The sequence below is a fragment of the Lepidothrix coronata genome, unplaced genomic scaffold (genome assembly GCF_001604755.1).
Source record: "Lepidothrix coronata isolate B3197 unplaced genomic scaffold, Lepidothrix_coronata-1.0 Scaffold341, whole genome shotgun sequence".
NCBI classification, from domain to species: Eukaryota; Metazoa; Chordata; class Aves; order Passeriformes; family Pipridae; genus Lepidothrix; species Lepidothrix coronata.
In genome coordinates this window covers 266,172-280,433 of record NW_016690521.1, presented here as the reverse complement: position 1 = coordinate 280,433, position 14,262 = coordinate 266,172, and the positions used below count along the sequence as shown (strand labels likewise).

Genomic DNA, 14,262 nt, shown 5'->3' with positions numbered 1-14,262 from the left:
AAAGAACAAGTAACAGATGTCTTTCATTAGTAATTTAATTTCTTCTCTTAATAAAACTCAGTTGTGTGAAAAGCATAATATATTTTACTCCAGCTCTACCCTGTTTAGTGCCACAGGAGTGCAGAACGAGTTCCTGGCGGTGGAACAGGCTGAGAGGGGAGTCCCAGGAGGGTGTGAGCAGAGGGAAAAGCATCAGAGCTAGAGACCACACTGACAGTATTCACAAAAGCTTGCAACCACCATCTTTGCATATTTATTAAATAAAGAAAAGCCAGGTATTTACCGTGGTTCCTGCAACACATAATGTCAGAATAACACAGAAAGGGAAATGATTGAAAGTCTTTGATAGGTAGGCAGCAGCATCTGTCCTCTTGCATACATCAAACACGGCTTAATAACTTCCTATTTACTGCTTCATGGCAGAGGCCCAGTAAATAAACAACCTGACTGAATTAGTCTATTTTTCTACCTCTGTCCTGTATAACAAACCTCTTGAACCACACTTAATGTGAACAGCAAATTTCGCATTGCACGTGGAGGTCTCTCAGCACAGATTAAATTAGTTATAATAAAACAATTAAAATCTATTTGCCCACAGACAGGAGGAAATGAAGGACCTGGGTGAACCATAGAAAGGTAAAGGGTAGGTTGTCAGGACACCAGGAGAGTAAACAGCAGAGCTGTGATTCTCAGGAGCAAAGCAGGGTCAAACTTACTGTGAGATAACTGCACGGGAGATAATAAATCAGGGGTCCATGTTGCACACCAGATGGCTGTGCCATGCAGGAAGGCACAGTGGATCATGTAACTGTGGTTGTTTCTAAGGATTACTGATTCAGCCTGACTTCACAGGGATATCCTAACAAATAAAATCTTTATGGCCTCTTCCGCTGGTGAACATTTTCATCTACTGTTTAAAGACAGGACCACATGTCTTAGCATTTGCATTGCCCCTGATACAAATTAATTTAAGTTCACCCAGTTTTAGCTGGTAAAGACTTTTTGATTATCTAGTACTGTAAAGTTGCTTCACAGTATTGTAGATACTCCAATGGACAGACAGGCCATTGTTCCAAGCTTTAGCTTGGCTGAATCTCACAAGTGTTCCAGGCACAGAGGCAAACACACTTAAAAACTCCTAAACCTATTAAGTTGTCTTTCAAAATTGTCCAGGCAAAAGAATTTATTTATAAAACTCTGCAATCATTGATTCAAAACAAGGTTTTCTTGTTCTGCTTTTCTGCTTTGTCCTCTTTGAACAATTTTCTTTGGAATGTTTTCGTTGTGCTTAGGAGTCAGAGATTTCCTGGGGCTTCTAATAAAGGCATTTGATTTCCACTCTCCACATACTTTTACAAGTCCAAGGATTTTGAGGTTTGACATTAACTTAAGAGATCTGGAGATAATCAGCCATGGGCGTGAAAAGCCTGAGTTATGCAAATTATTTGTAAAATGTATAGAAAGCAAAAGAAATATTCCTTTAAATGCAGTTGGTGTGGGACAGAGGCTTTGTCTCAGCACAGAATATCTGTGTGCTCCACTTAAAATTTATGACTTTGATTGAAACCTGTAAAGGGGTGATCTGTAAAGTATTCCTGCTATCCTACACTTCCCAACAGGTTTATTACCATTCGTTTATAAAATGAACAGTCTAACGAGCAGTGGTTTAGATCACAGCTATCAAAGTCTGGTCATTTGTCAAGATTAGTTTCCTGTTGTGAGATTGCCTTGTGCAAAAGGAGTGCATAACCTTGAGTTCCTCTTGGGAAGCTAAAAAAATATCTATAAATGCTTTATAAGATAGATGTAATGAAGATTTTATAATCTCAGAATTCAATCCAACAAGGCCCTCTGTGTGTGTGTAGTGCATGTTATAGTGCAGAGAATACCTGTGTACAGAGGAGGGAATTTTCTTGACAGTGGGCAAATTCTAGGTACGAAGTCCACGCAGTATTGTCAGGGCAGTTTAATGTTCATTTGAATGAATTAATACTACACTGATGTCAGTGTAATTCGTTACAGCTAAAAGGCTGCCTTGGGAAGCACTGCTGCAAAAGCACCAGGTTTCTGGGGATAGTCAATTGCTAGTAAATAACACAAAATGTTTTTTGTTCATGTTAGACATTTTTATTTTGAAGAAAAATTTAAAACCCCAAACACTCAGTAAGGCAATGTGACAGTGAAGGTGCTGCTCAGGGAAACTCCATAGGACAAGAAGGTTTTTCTCATGTCCCAGGTAGAGGGAAGGTACGGGGTATTTATGCTTTCCTGGGCTTTCCTCCTTGAAATTATCTGTAAATGGTGTTTACAACTGTGTTTTCCCTGTCACTGGATGGTGGCGCATTGTGTGGTTTACTTGGGAGAAAACCAGAGGCAGCCGCAGCCCTACCTGGGGCGATCGCAGCCCCGCCAGAGCCAAGCCCCCCCTCCCCGCTCTGCCGCGCCCGCATCACCCCTCTGCTCCCGCGGCATCGCAGACCCCCCCGGGAAGGCTCCCCGTTCTCCCCTCGCTGGGGTGGGAAGGTGGGCACCTGCCCGCGGCGATGGGCGGCGGGACGGGGTCCCTGCAGTCCGTTTTTAAACGTTTCCCAGCCCAGCAGCGCTGACGGGACACGCGAACGGCTGCGGGGCCCGAGGGCGGCCGGAGCCCCCGGTCCCGGTCCGAGCGGGGCACCCGCACGTCGGGGCCGCCCCGACCCTCCGGCAGCGTCCCAGCCCCGGCGGGGCGGGCGAGCGTGGGTGCGGGAGGACGGTGCCCTCGCACCAGCCCTGCCAGTCCTGGGGTTTCCAGGTATGCCCCGTCCTAAGGACGCCCCTGGGACGGAGGGGCCAGGCTTGGTTAAATGAGTCAAATAGGTTTAAGCAGTTAAATAGAAACAACTTTTTTCAGCACTCTTTTTTTTTTGCCCTTTGTGTGTTAATCCTTTCAGATATGTTATTGTGTAGAGATAAAAATATTTTCTGCTTAGGAATTTGCTGGCTAAAGCATTGTAAGTAAAACCTTGTGGACAAAGCCAACCGAGCGTATGAAATAAGCCGGCCCGTTCGTGGCAGTGCCCGAGGGTCCTGTGTGGCATCAGTTTCCTTTTGATCGAGTTAATTCATTTCATACCCCCAAAACAAACCACTCTGTCCACCTTGCACAGCTGTTACCTTGAGGTTGTGGTTGTACGAAGGTGTGCACTGAGCCAGCCAGGCTCCCAGTGCAGTCGCTCCTTGGTACAGCTGGGGAACCCCCCAGTTCCCGGCTCTCAGATGTTCGCTGAATGCTGTGAGCAACCACACTGACATTTGCTTTTCCCTCCTGCCCACTCTGACTCCAGTCCTTTGTTGAGGGCTTGTGACTGCCATTTTCCTGCACTTCTCAGCTCAGACAAAATGGAGGCTCTGGAGGAATGAGTAACTACTACAGTCTCTGTCTTCTAAAATCAAAGAAAATTGCCTTTTTTGTAAAAAATTGTGATTTTGATGATGAAAAAGAAAGATCAGTGGACCCTGCACTAAAAGGCAGAATATAGTTTTTTTCCTGTGAACACACAAGTGCAGTTGTGTTCATTTCCTAGCTGAAATGTAAATGTTCACACACCTTGCGCTGTGATGTATTGCCTTAAAAGACACTGAATTTCAAATCATCAGCCCACTGTGTGACATAGGGACGTAACTTAGCGATTTGTCTTTATTTGAGGCAGCCCTCTTCTGAAAAGCTCACTTAGGAGATTCCCAGCTGACATTAGAGAAGCAAAATAAAATTAATCTAAATAATTCTAACTTTATCTTAGAAAATTAATGATGGATGAAAGAGGAGGTTTATAGAGGTTTAATAAGAACTAGTCTGGATACAGTGTGTGTTCTAGAGTCTGTGATTATAGTGGTAATTTAGCAGATTGTATCACTGCTTATCTCTGCCAAAGGATGTTTCACACCATTTAAAATGCACAGTATTCCCTTCAGAGACAGGTTGTTCTGGAATAACTCAACATCCGAAGAAAAGGCTTCTTATTGCAGTCCTCTTTATCGATTGCATGTGTGCAGTCGCATGTGTGTGCATCGGCTTTGCCTCAGCCAGAGCACTGAGTTTTCCTGCTCATTTCTGTGTTCGTTTATCAGTGTCCTCAGAGACAGACAATACCAAAAATGGAAAGCCATGAAATCTGTTCAGAAAAGGGTTTAAGTGCTGAAACCAGAGAGCCTGCATAAAACAAAGCATGTGCTGGTCCTTTCTCTAAAAGGTAAATTAAAATACATTTGGATTTGGGCAAGTTATCCAACTCTGAGAGCTCCCTTTTGTTTCTCATTTTGAAGAGGAAAAAAACATTGCGATAAGGACAGATCTTAGTGGCCTTTAGCCAGCAAAGGCGATTTGGAGAATCTCAAAACCAAGGGGATTGAGATTTGAATAAATTGCATGCCTGTGATGTTTCCAAGCCTAAGGACACAAGTCTCACAGTGTGCAGGAGCACGAGCCAGGCTGATCTGTGCAGGTTTTGCTGGATTTAGATCCACGCAGGGTATGATCTGACACTCCCTTTGACTGTGGTACCTCTTCCTTGCAGGCTCTTTGCCGCCAAGTGCAGCGGCTGCATGGAGAAGATCGCCCCGACAGAGTTCGTGATGCGAGCCCTGGAGTGTGTGTATCACCTGAGCTGCTTCTGCTGCTGTGTGTGCGAGCGCCAGCTGAGGAAAGGGGATGAGTTTGTCCTCAAGGAAGGGCAGCTGCTCTGCAAAAGTGACTATGAGAAAGAGAAGGACTTGTTGAGCTCGGTCAGCCCAGACGACTCAGACTCAGGTGAGCTTTTCCCCCACCTGCCCTGACTGGAAAAGCTGCATTAGTTTGAGCAGCTTTCTTATTGGGAATTACATCCATTTTCACATCCACTCTGTCTATATGCACATGCCACCTATGCAAATTCACACACACAGCTGAAAACATCCCTACTTGCAGTCTGCTCTCCCTGACCTGATTCCCTTCCTTAACTTGCTGTTTAGTAAAGGACAAAATCCTTTTGTTTTCATCAAAGTATTTTTCTGCAAGATCATAAAACATGAATCAGACTGACTTCAGCTACCCGAGGTCTCACTCAAGTGAGTCCTCAGTATGCTGTTCTCCACAGACATTCTTCCGTCCATTGGGATCTTCTGCACGTACACTTCCAGCACTGAGCTAGGGAAGTGGGCACAGCGGTAATATGATTCTCGAGAGGATTCTCTCTGCCAATCACAAATAGTACCTTTAAGAAAAATTACAAGTACAACACAGAAGTACTGAAGAGAGTCTGAAAGAAACTGAGATGTTGGTTTGTGCCGTTATAATAGCACACTTGTTTCCCAAGAAAATGTGTAAGAAAATCAATAGTTACCATTCCATTAAATGTACGAATGACATGAATGCTTACCTCTGGTTTATGGGAAAATGTGTTATTCCATTTTAGTTAAGAGCAGAAATTATCCCTAGTCTCTAATCTGAGAGCCATATTGTCCACATGGCTGAAATTTGTATTTCTGTGTCAGGTATGGCACAGGCCAAAGGTCTCTGCAGCTTCAGCAATGCATGCAACCGGGATCATTCTTGGAGCAGTTATGGTTATTATTATAGCAATAATTATATTATTATTATGTGTCAGTTATTGCCATACTGTGTTTGCAGGACCTTGAGTCTCTGCTGGGTAAATCTCACATCACAGAGTTTCAGCTCTTGGTGAACGTGCCCGAGGCACGTGAGTTTCCTCCTCACCCATCACCGTGTTGTTCCACCCGCCAGCTCCAGCATCCTGCTGGGCACCTGCTCCGTGTCCAGCCAAACCCCCTTAAGCAGCTGGAGCCAGGCCATCCTTGGCTGGGGCTGGGCACAGACATCCTCCCATAGATGCCAGCACTGGCAGCTGTTTGACATGAGCTTTGGGCAGGGGGGGGCTCCTCTTCACGATCAGATCTGGTTTGTGATCAGCAGTGAGCAACCACAGTAGCACAAACCAGCCTTGGTTTCAATTTCATTTCCCTTTGGCACAAGGGGGAGTTTCTTACTCCCAGAGACGCTTTTTTCCCCTCATTACTCTCTGTTTGCCAAACCCAAACCTGAAAAACAAGCTGACAAGTTAAATAGGTTGTTTGTCTCCCATTGTCTAACACACTGAAAACACTGATCTCCCAGGGGCCTGTGTGAGAGCACACGATCTGCAGAGCCCTGGCTGAGAACGTGTCCTGCTTCAATCAAATATTTATCCACTGGACACAAAAGTACTCTCCTATGAGCAGAATTAATCCTCACAAACCTTTCCTTAGAAATGGCACGCTGGAAAGTTAATAATGTCGTGGTTATTAAAATGACTGAGCTTCTCTTTAATCATTAGGCCAAAGATGCTTATTAAAGTAAAAGGTGATTAGACTGCTAGGTGCATAATAATCAGACCCTAAAATGAATTAAAGTCTAATTTGTTGATTCCCCAAATGTAATCTTTCAGCATATAAAATGTCAGTGTGCTTCTTCCTGTTGAAATCCCTGTAATAATGTGATAGTGTTTTCTGGAAGAAAAATCAGTAGTCTGGTCAAATAAAATATGCTGACTTAAGGTTGATTTTCACAACATATTTGTGTTTACCCTTCAACCTTTGCCACTGCAATTGAGATTTCCCAGGACGATATACTAACACATGTAGTATCACCAGATTGTATGAACATTCAGAATTTAATTATAGAAAACATAAATAATCTGTTTGGTCTACACAAACACATAAATACTTGTATGCATTTACTGAGAAAGAGAAGTTTATGCTCGTACATCCAGACACATTATAAATGCGGACACAGAGGAAGAATACCGATGTTTTCTGTGGGAAATGGAAATGAGATGGCAAAGATTATATTTAATATTTTTTCTAGAGCTTCAAAAAATTCAGAACAATAACTGGAATTTGCACTATATTTAGTTATACAGGCTTTGAGATATTTGTGTGGTACTTACTTTATGCTGTTTTGCTGCTGTAGCGGTGCAGGCAGTAGTACCTGTCTGCAGATAATGCTTCAGGAGAAGCTGGACCTCAGCTGCTAAGGGAAAGGTGTGTATCTGGTGGTGAGGTTGGAGCAGGTGAGCACATAAAAGACCAAGTGATGCTGGAAGGGCATAAAGTCTTTCTCTGCCTGATCCCTGGAAATATTAAAGTATATTCTGAATTTCTATCCCCTTATCAGTCCCACTTTCTCAATTAAAAATTGAACATGTTTTTATGCTTTTGTGCCATTTGATTTAGGCAGAGCACACAAATCTAAGATAGTCTCTTCCTGCCTGCAGCTGATTTAGGTATGCAAATAACCATGGGATAATAGTTGAACCTGTTGACTGAAGAGCAGTTCTCAAACATCCTGTTTTCTTGGTGAAACAAGTGCAATTATATATCCTGCTTTTCACTAGTTAAAAGTGATGATGAAGATGGAGATGTTAAGCCCACCAAAGGCCAAGTAACCCAAGGAAAAGGAAGTGATGATGGGAAGGACCCAAGAAGACCTAAACGACCAAGGACAATACTTACTACACAGCAGAGAAGAGCATTCAAAGCATCCTTTGAAGTGTCTTCCAAGCCCTGTAGAAAGGTAGGTGCTTCACCAGGGACCAAGTCAGCTCTGACTCCAGGCCACAGCCCCAGACAGCCCCTGTCCCTTCCCAAGACAGCAGCAGTTCCCTTGGGGTGAGAGCAAAGCACTCTTTTTGCGCAGAACTGTTTTACGGATAAAATAAAAACCATGAGATGACTGAGCGTCATTTTCCTCAGCTCAGACTGTCTGTTCAGGACTCATGGAACTGGTAGCGACATCAGGGGGAGAACTTGAAAAAACTGTGCAAAAATATGAGGAATTTTTAAAAGTAATTCCATACATGCAATTTTTTGTTGTAAGTACAAATGTTCATCTTAACAAAACTGATTAGTGGTTTGTTTTGGTTAACACATAAAAAATTGCGTCATTAAGCATTTCTTCCTGCAGGTCAGAGAAACACTAGCAGCTGAAACAGGGCTCAGCGTGCGAGTCGTCCAGGTCTGGTTTCAAAACCAAAGAGCAAAGGTAGGTTGTTTATCATATTCTCAAAAGTCAAATGCAGGTTATGCCTCAGCACGGGCTCTTGCCCTGGATGTAGCTCACACTGTGGAGGTCCCATGGCTGAGCTCTGCAGGTTCTGCCTTGCACCACTCTCTACGTCCACACTAGAAAGGCAACTTCCGAACACAGCCACTGTTGCTCAAAGCAGCACAGGGTTGGGAGTTAATTTTGCATGCAAATCTGAACGGGAAACTGAGATGTTTAAGCTTAGAATTGAAACTGAACCCACAGCAGTGTGTGCATGAGTATATATGGTCTGTGTTCACTGATAACAATGTTTGCAGAGAGTTTTGTAAGGAAGCAAAATTGTTGCATTCAGAACCATGAGATTGTTCTGTTCCGCTCTTTTTCAGATGAAAAAGCTGGCTCGAAGGCATCAGCAGCAGCAGGAGCAACAGAACTCGCAGCGACTAGGACAAGGTAGGGGATTTGTGATGAAGCAAAGTGAGAGGGAAGGAATCTGCAGGTGTCTGGAAGTGCCATTCCTGCACGTTACCTTAGTACAGCCATCCAGGTGATGTGCGGGTCTGTGGGTGAGGTGTGCCATCAGCAGTGGTAACACACAGATGGGTGCCTGAGTGCCCATGCCAGGTTACCCCAAGTTCCTTTGATGGGGCCAGAGCACAGAGGTGCTCACACAGAAGCTGTTACCTCCTTTCTAGAAAAAATGTGCCATATGGAGGCACTTCCACTGGAGGAAATCTCCGTGAGGCTTGATCCAGGTAGATCCTCCAGTTGGTTTTCTCCTGCAGTAGGGTGCACCATGCTCAGCTGGAAATCTGCAGGGGTGTCAGCATTGCTGCTCCAGGCACGGCATGGGGAGCCCCTCCTGTACCTCCACAGGTGGCTGGACCCTGGGGCAGGCACTGCCCAGAGGCACCAGGGCATGCCCTGCTGCTCTATGGGTACTCTTGAGGGTCTTCAGCTCCCAAGGCCTTGCAGTCTCAAATCCTCTTCTTTACCCAGAGCCCGAAGAACTGGGACCAACAGAAGTTAGAGAATAACTAAGCTCTGTCACACATAGTACAGACTTCGGGAGGATAAGGTCCAGCACCCAGGAGCTCCAGAAATGATTTAGTGAGAAATTACAAGTCTTTCAACTTACTTGCTCAAGATTCTACTCTCAGACAAAATTTGAGAAGCTCCTCTGACTGACAGGATCCCCCTACCTGTATTTGCTCAGGTTCAGTGTTGCCACTAATGCTGCCCTGGTCCCCAGCAATGACTCTGCCTCTTCTTTGCTTTGCAGAAGTAATGTCCAACCGAATGGAAGGGATGATGACATCTTACACACCACTTGCACCACCACAGCAGCAGATTGTAGCAATGGAGCAAAGCAGTTATGGCACAGACCCGTTTCAGCAGGGTCTTACCCCTCCACAAATGCCAGGCGACCACATGAACCCCTATGGTAAGGCATGCCTCATTCTGCCACATCCGCAGTAGCAGGGTCTGTGTGCTGCATCACACACCACAAGGCCAGCAGCACTGCTGGCTTTTAGTATATTTTTTCTGGAATTTGTACCAGGGAATTTGTACCAGTCAGTTTTGCGTGTATAATTTCTTGTACACATAAGGAGGTAGAACAGAGCTCATCTCAAGCTCTTGACACCCTTCAAAATTATTTCACAGTATGATTCTGATAAATGGTAAAGCAAGAAACATCACCTCTCCAGCTCCACTTTTTTAAACCACTGTCCAAGACATTGAAAAATAAACAGTACCAAATTCTAGATCCCTCACAAGTTTTTCCTTTTTTCTTAGAAGCTTTGAGAAAAAAGTGCCTTAAATAAAGAGAAGTAATCTATTCATTCCAAAATGAATAAGCAACCCTGTAAAATCACGCAGATTGGATGTGTGGATTTGTTAAAGAACAGTTTTTGAGCTACTAAGAGATGGGTTACCACAGGACATTTCTCCTGCGTGGTTTTGTTCTCTGTCCCATATCAAGATGACGGTTTGCTTTCATGATTGCTTGACCACACATCAGAGGCATTACAAGTACTGAATGCCCAGTAATTGATTCTGGACAATTGCAGTGTGGCATTTAAAAAGAATTTCTGAGGATATTTCAGACTGTGATTCTCAGACTTGCAGTAGCCCACAGGGGCCTGTTTCTGACTCTTTCCTGCTGACCAGGACACTTCACTGTAGAGGCTCATGTGTGCATCACTGTCACAAGCACAGCATGCACAGGCCAACAGGAAATCTGCTTTGGGTCTCTGTCAGTACTTTTGCCACTGAGACAAGTCAGTGCTGCACACCAGGAAATTTGGGAGGTCCTGTAAGGAGCTGAGGGCATACAAAGTGCCCTCAAGCATTATAGGTGACTTGTGATTTTGTTGGTTTGCTGGGCTTTCTGAGTAAAACTTCTTGGGAGGCAGGTTCTGTGCTCCGAAAAGAGTGCAGAGGTTGGCAGAAAACCCTTTCAAACAAGTGTGTGAGGAAAAAGAACTGGACTAACATTTTGTTAAAGCCTCCAGCACTTGAGCTAGAGGTTTTTCTGATACCTTCGAAGTTGAAGTAAGCTGAAATCTTAGTTGCTAAGGGAAATAAAAGGTGCTGTTCCGAACTAGCCCTGAAAGAGTGGAATTTTCTGAAAGGAGAGCACATTTACGATTGTAGGTCGCTTGAGGCCAGGGAAACTGGGTCTCCTCCTGGGTCCTGTCACATTGGTAGAACTGGTTTTTGCCTTGTGTGTAAATGAAGACCACTATGACTATGGCTCTTAGACCATGCTTCCCTGTCACGGGCACTTGATATCTGGTCCCACCTTCCTCAACAGCCCTGGTGCCCTCAGGAGTGCCAGATCCCAGCCCTTGGAGAGCTGGGCACCTGCTCCTCCCCAGCACTGTTTGCTCTCATTGTCAGCCGAGACTACCTTTTGTGCTGCTGACTGAAGCCTTAATTAAATCCTGGCAGGTTTGGGGGGCACTGCTGCCAGCTGGCCCCCATGGATTGGTTTTTAGTCCCCATCATCATAGGTCAGACCCTTAGAGCCAAAGTACATGCGATAAGGTTAACATGTGATAAGAGAACCAGGAGCATTCCCAGTTGCTGCAGCTGCAGCTTGTGAGCACCCGTGAGTACTGTGTCCTCCCCTGGCTGCACAGCATCAGCTTAACATGTACGTTTCATTTGCAGGAAATGACTCCATTTTTCATGATATCGACAGTGATACCTCTTTAACTAGCTTGAGCGACTGTTTTCTTGCCTCTTCTGAAGTTAACTCCATGCAGGCTAGAGTAGGAAACCCCATTGACAGGCTGTACTCTATGCAGAGCTCCTATTTCGCCTCATGAAAATAAGAAAACAAACAGCCGGCGTGTGTTTAGCCAGTGACTTTTCCAGTGCAGACTCTACAGCCATATGTTGCCCAGCTCTTCCTTCACAGTGACTCTGCTGCCTCTGGACTGCAAAGAGCATTTTTTTAGGAAGACTGTCTCTGTTTGCATATATGTGTATGTATGTATATATACTTTAATACCTACCTACCTACATACATATATAGAGAAACAAAACACATCCACCCGTCCCATACCCTTGATTCCCAGCCTGCACCAGACCACGAGACAAGCACGGAAGGAACAGAAGAACCTGCTCGTCCTCAGCCTTTGATTTGGTTTGGTTTGAGCTCGTCATCTTAAAGGAAATGGATTTTGTGGAAAGCTAGACCTTTTCCTCCTTTCTCTCTTCCTTTCTTTTGGATGTTTAAACTTTTTTTTTTTTTAAAGCCGCTGATACTGACATCAGTTGACCATATGACAAATAAATCAAAGAAACTGGAGATTCCTCCCTTTTCTTACTGCATGATTCATACTATGTTGTGGATAAATTGCCATTTGAACTGTGAGAAGTTAATGTAAATGTGATGTTCAACATTTGTTTCCTTTCTACACTTTTTCTACATAACCTAGATCTGCTCATTAGTTTATAGCCCTTATGCATATGATACTGAGGAAACTGGTTAACAGTATTTGTGGAGAAAGCCAGTGATTTCAGAATAAGAAAGGTCTGTGACTCTGGAGAGGACATGCATGTTAGGGACAGAGACATTTAGGTTAGCATTGATCTTAAATAATTAAAACTAAGGGTGCTTACGAGACAGTTTTATTTAATTTTTTTTTTAAGTGTGAGATTAAAACATTTACATTTGTTTGTAAGTTTTGCAGTGCCAAATTTCAAGCCTAGACCACAACTGGCAAACAAGTGTTTGTTCCTTCTGTTCTGTTTATTTATGTTTTGCATGAGGCATAAATATGCTGTGCTCTATTGTCCATCTGGAATAATTAAGCACTCCTTTAGTTAATTATCTTGCCTCAGCAAGAATCGAGGATACACAGTTCTAGCCTGAAACACCAGAAGTCCTGAAATGTGCACCAGCTGCGAACAGGAAAGTATGAAAGAGCTCACGCTGGGAAGTTCAGGTATGTTGAGCTGGAGTCTGACCAAGTCCTGCAGATCCTCCTGCTGCTGGGACTCCTGGCTGTGGCTCCAATCACCCGGGCAGTGCCAGCGCCAGAAGAACAGGTATGCTGAAGGAAGGGGATGTCCCAGCTGAAGTCTGATTGTCTCTGATGTTGAAGTTTGAGCATATGTCATATAGATTTTTGTAGGGCATAAAATATCATAAATAATAATAGTATAGCTATAAATATTGCCTGGTGATAATTATAATGTGGAGAGGCAGACAAGTACAGTCATGGCTCTCAGTGGAGAAAACTTCATGGGGAAAATTTGCCAGGGTAATATCAGTAATTATAGGGTGTGTTCAAAATAGAGCTCACGGGGAAAGATTGGCAGGATAGGCACTTTCTTAAATAAATACCTTTAATATATTGACCATAATAGCTGAAAAACAAGTCCAAAGCTCTGGTTAATCTAACTCCTCCAGGCTGAGGACTGGTACCAGGCCAGTGCTGCAGTGTCCCTGTGGGGCTCAGCACCTTCTCCGGGAGCGTGGGACTCTGGGACTGCCTTGGAGGGGGAGGCCAGAGCAGGACTCCTGCAGCCTTGGCACCCAGGGCAGGAGGAGCATTGCTGGGGGCACTGTATCCTCGGCCTTAGGGGGGTGATCCTGCTGGGAACCCTGCATCACTGATGGAGACAGGTCCTCCAGGTGTCCCGGAGGCGTGGGTAGGAAGGTAGGATGATGGGTCCAAGGGAAAACATGAGATCGTTTTCCGATGGCAGGGTGATGTGTACTGAGTATGTTGGAGGTTTCTTGAGAAAGTCAAGTTTTATCTGCAGGATAAGCACACGGGTTCTCACTCTGGAGAGAAGGACAACACCGTGGAGGAGGCTCTGTGTGTGTGTGGTGCAGGGGCGCAGAGCACAGCCCAAGGCCAACCCTTCCGCTGCCTGCCACACACAGCCTTGCTCAGGGAAGGGACTGGTGGCTCTGTGAGGGTGCTGGGGATGCTCCTGTCCCTGTCCCTGCAGGTTTCCATTGCTGTTTTCCCCAGGGAGGTGGTCCATCACATCCATATGCTTTGTCTAGCGACCATTCCCTGCTTTCTGGCAGGGATGTGGTTTTCACTTGAGGGTTGTGAGCCCCTTGATATATTTTGAAATTGAAAGGATCTTCTTTTCTTGTCCATCCCGCTCAATTATTTTTTCCCTTTCCCTGTGTATCAAAATAAACAACAATTTCCTTTCTCTCTGCATGACAGCAAACATCTAAAAAACTCAGGTGATCCTCACTGCTTGCAGGGCAGAAGGCAAGCAGGTTTCATATGGCACATATAAAGATTTGTCACCACCAATCTCAATGGATTCATCATTTCCCTCCTCACCCCTCTGCTGTGCTACTTTAGAGTCATAGAAAATGTCTTCATCCTCTCAGACATACCAGTTTATAGACTACTCACACAGGCACAACCTTGCTTCATATTTCATTACTGGCAGGCTGAAAATGGCATTTTTAGTGTTTACAGGGACTTGTATGAGAACTCTAATGTGACCTACAGTTTGGAGAACTGCCTTGTCCCAACTCTACCTCTGCGTCTGGGTTGGATGTTGAAAAAACAATCCATCTCCAAGGAAAAAATCAGATATCCCATTTTATAGATGAAGTAACCATCATAATTTGCTGATTTTGGATGACTTGGATGACTGTTTGCCACCTTTTCTTTTTCCTTTTCATTTCTTGTACATACCATCTCCTTTCCCTT

The 14,262-nt window shown here is 44.5% G+C and overlaps 1 protein-coding gene across 1 annotated transcript in view; it reads left to right on the top strand.

The window, feature by feature from the left end:
- LMX1B (LIM homeobox transcription factor 1 beta) overlaps positions 1-13,687 on the top strand; it is an 87,109-nt gene extending 73,422 nt beyond the window's left edge. Inside the window, exons 3-8 of the mRNA XM_017838459.1 lie at positions 4,554-4,786; positions 7,407-7,585; positions 7,976-8,053; positions 8,443-8,509; positions 9,339-9,500; positions 11,234-13,687. Of these exons, the coding sequence (XP_017693948.1) occupies positions 4,554-4,786; positions 7,407-7,585; positions 7,976-8,053; positions 8,443-8,509; positions 9,339-9,500; positions 11,234-11,391 (877 nt within the window). The 3' untranslated portion in view covers positions 11,392-13,687. The remainder of the gene's footprint in view (positions 1-4,553; positions 4,787-7,406; positions 7,586-7,975; positions 8,054-8,442; positions 8,510-9,338; positions 9,501-11,233) is intronic.
- The last annotated feature ends 575 nt before the right edge of the window (positions 13,688-14,262 follow it).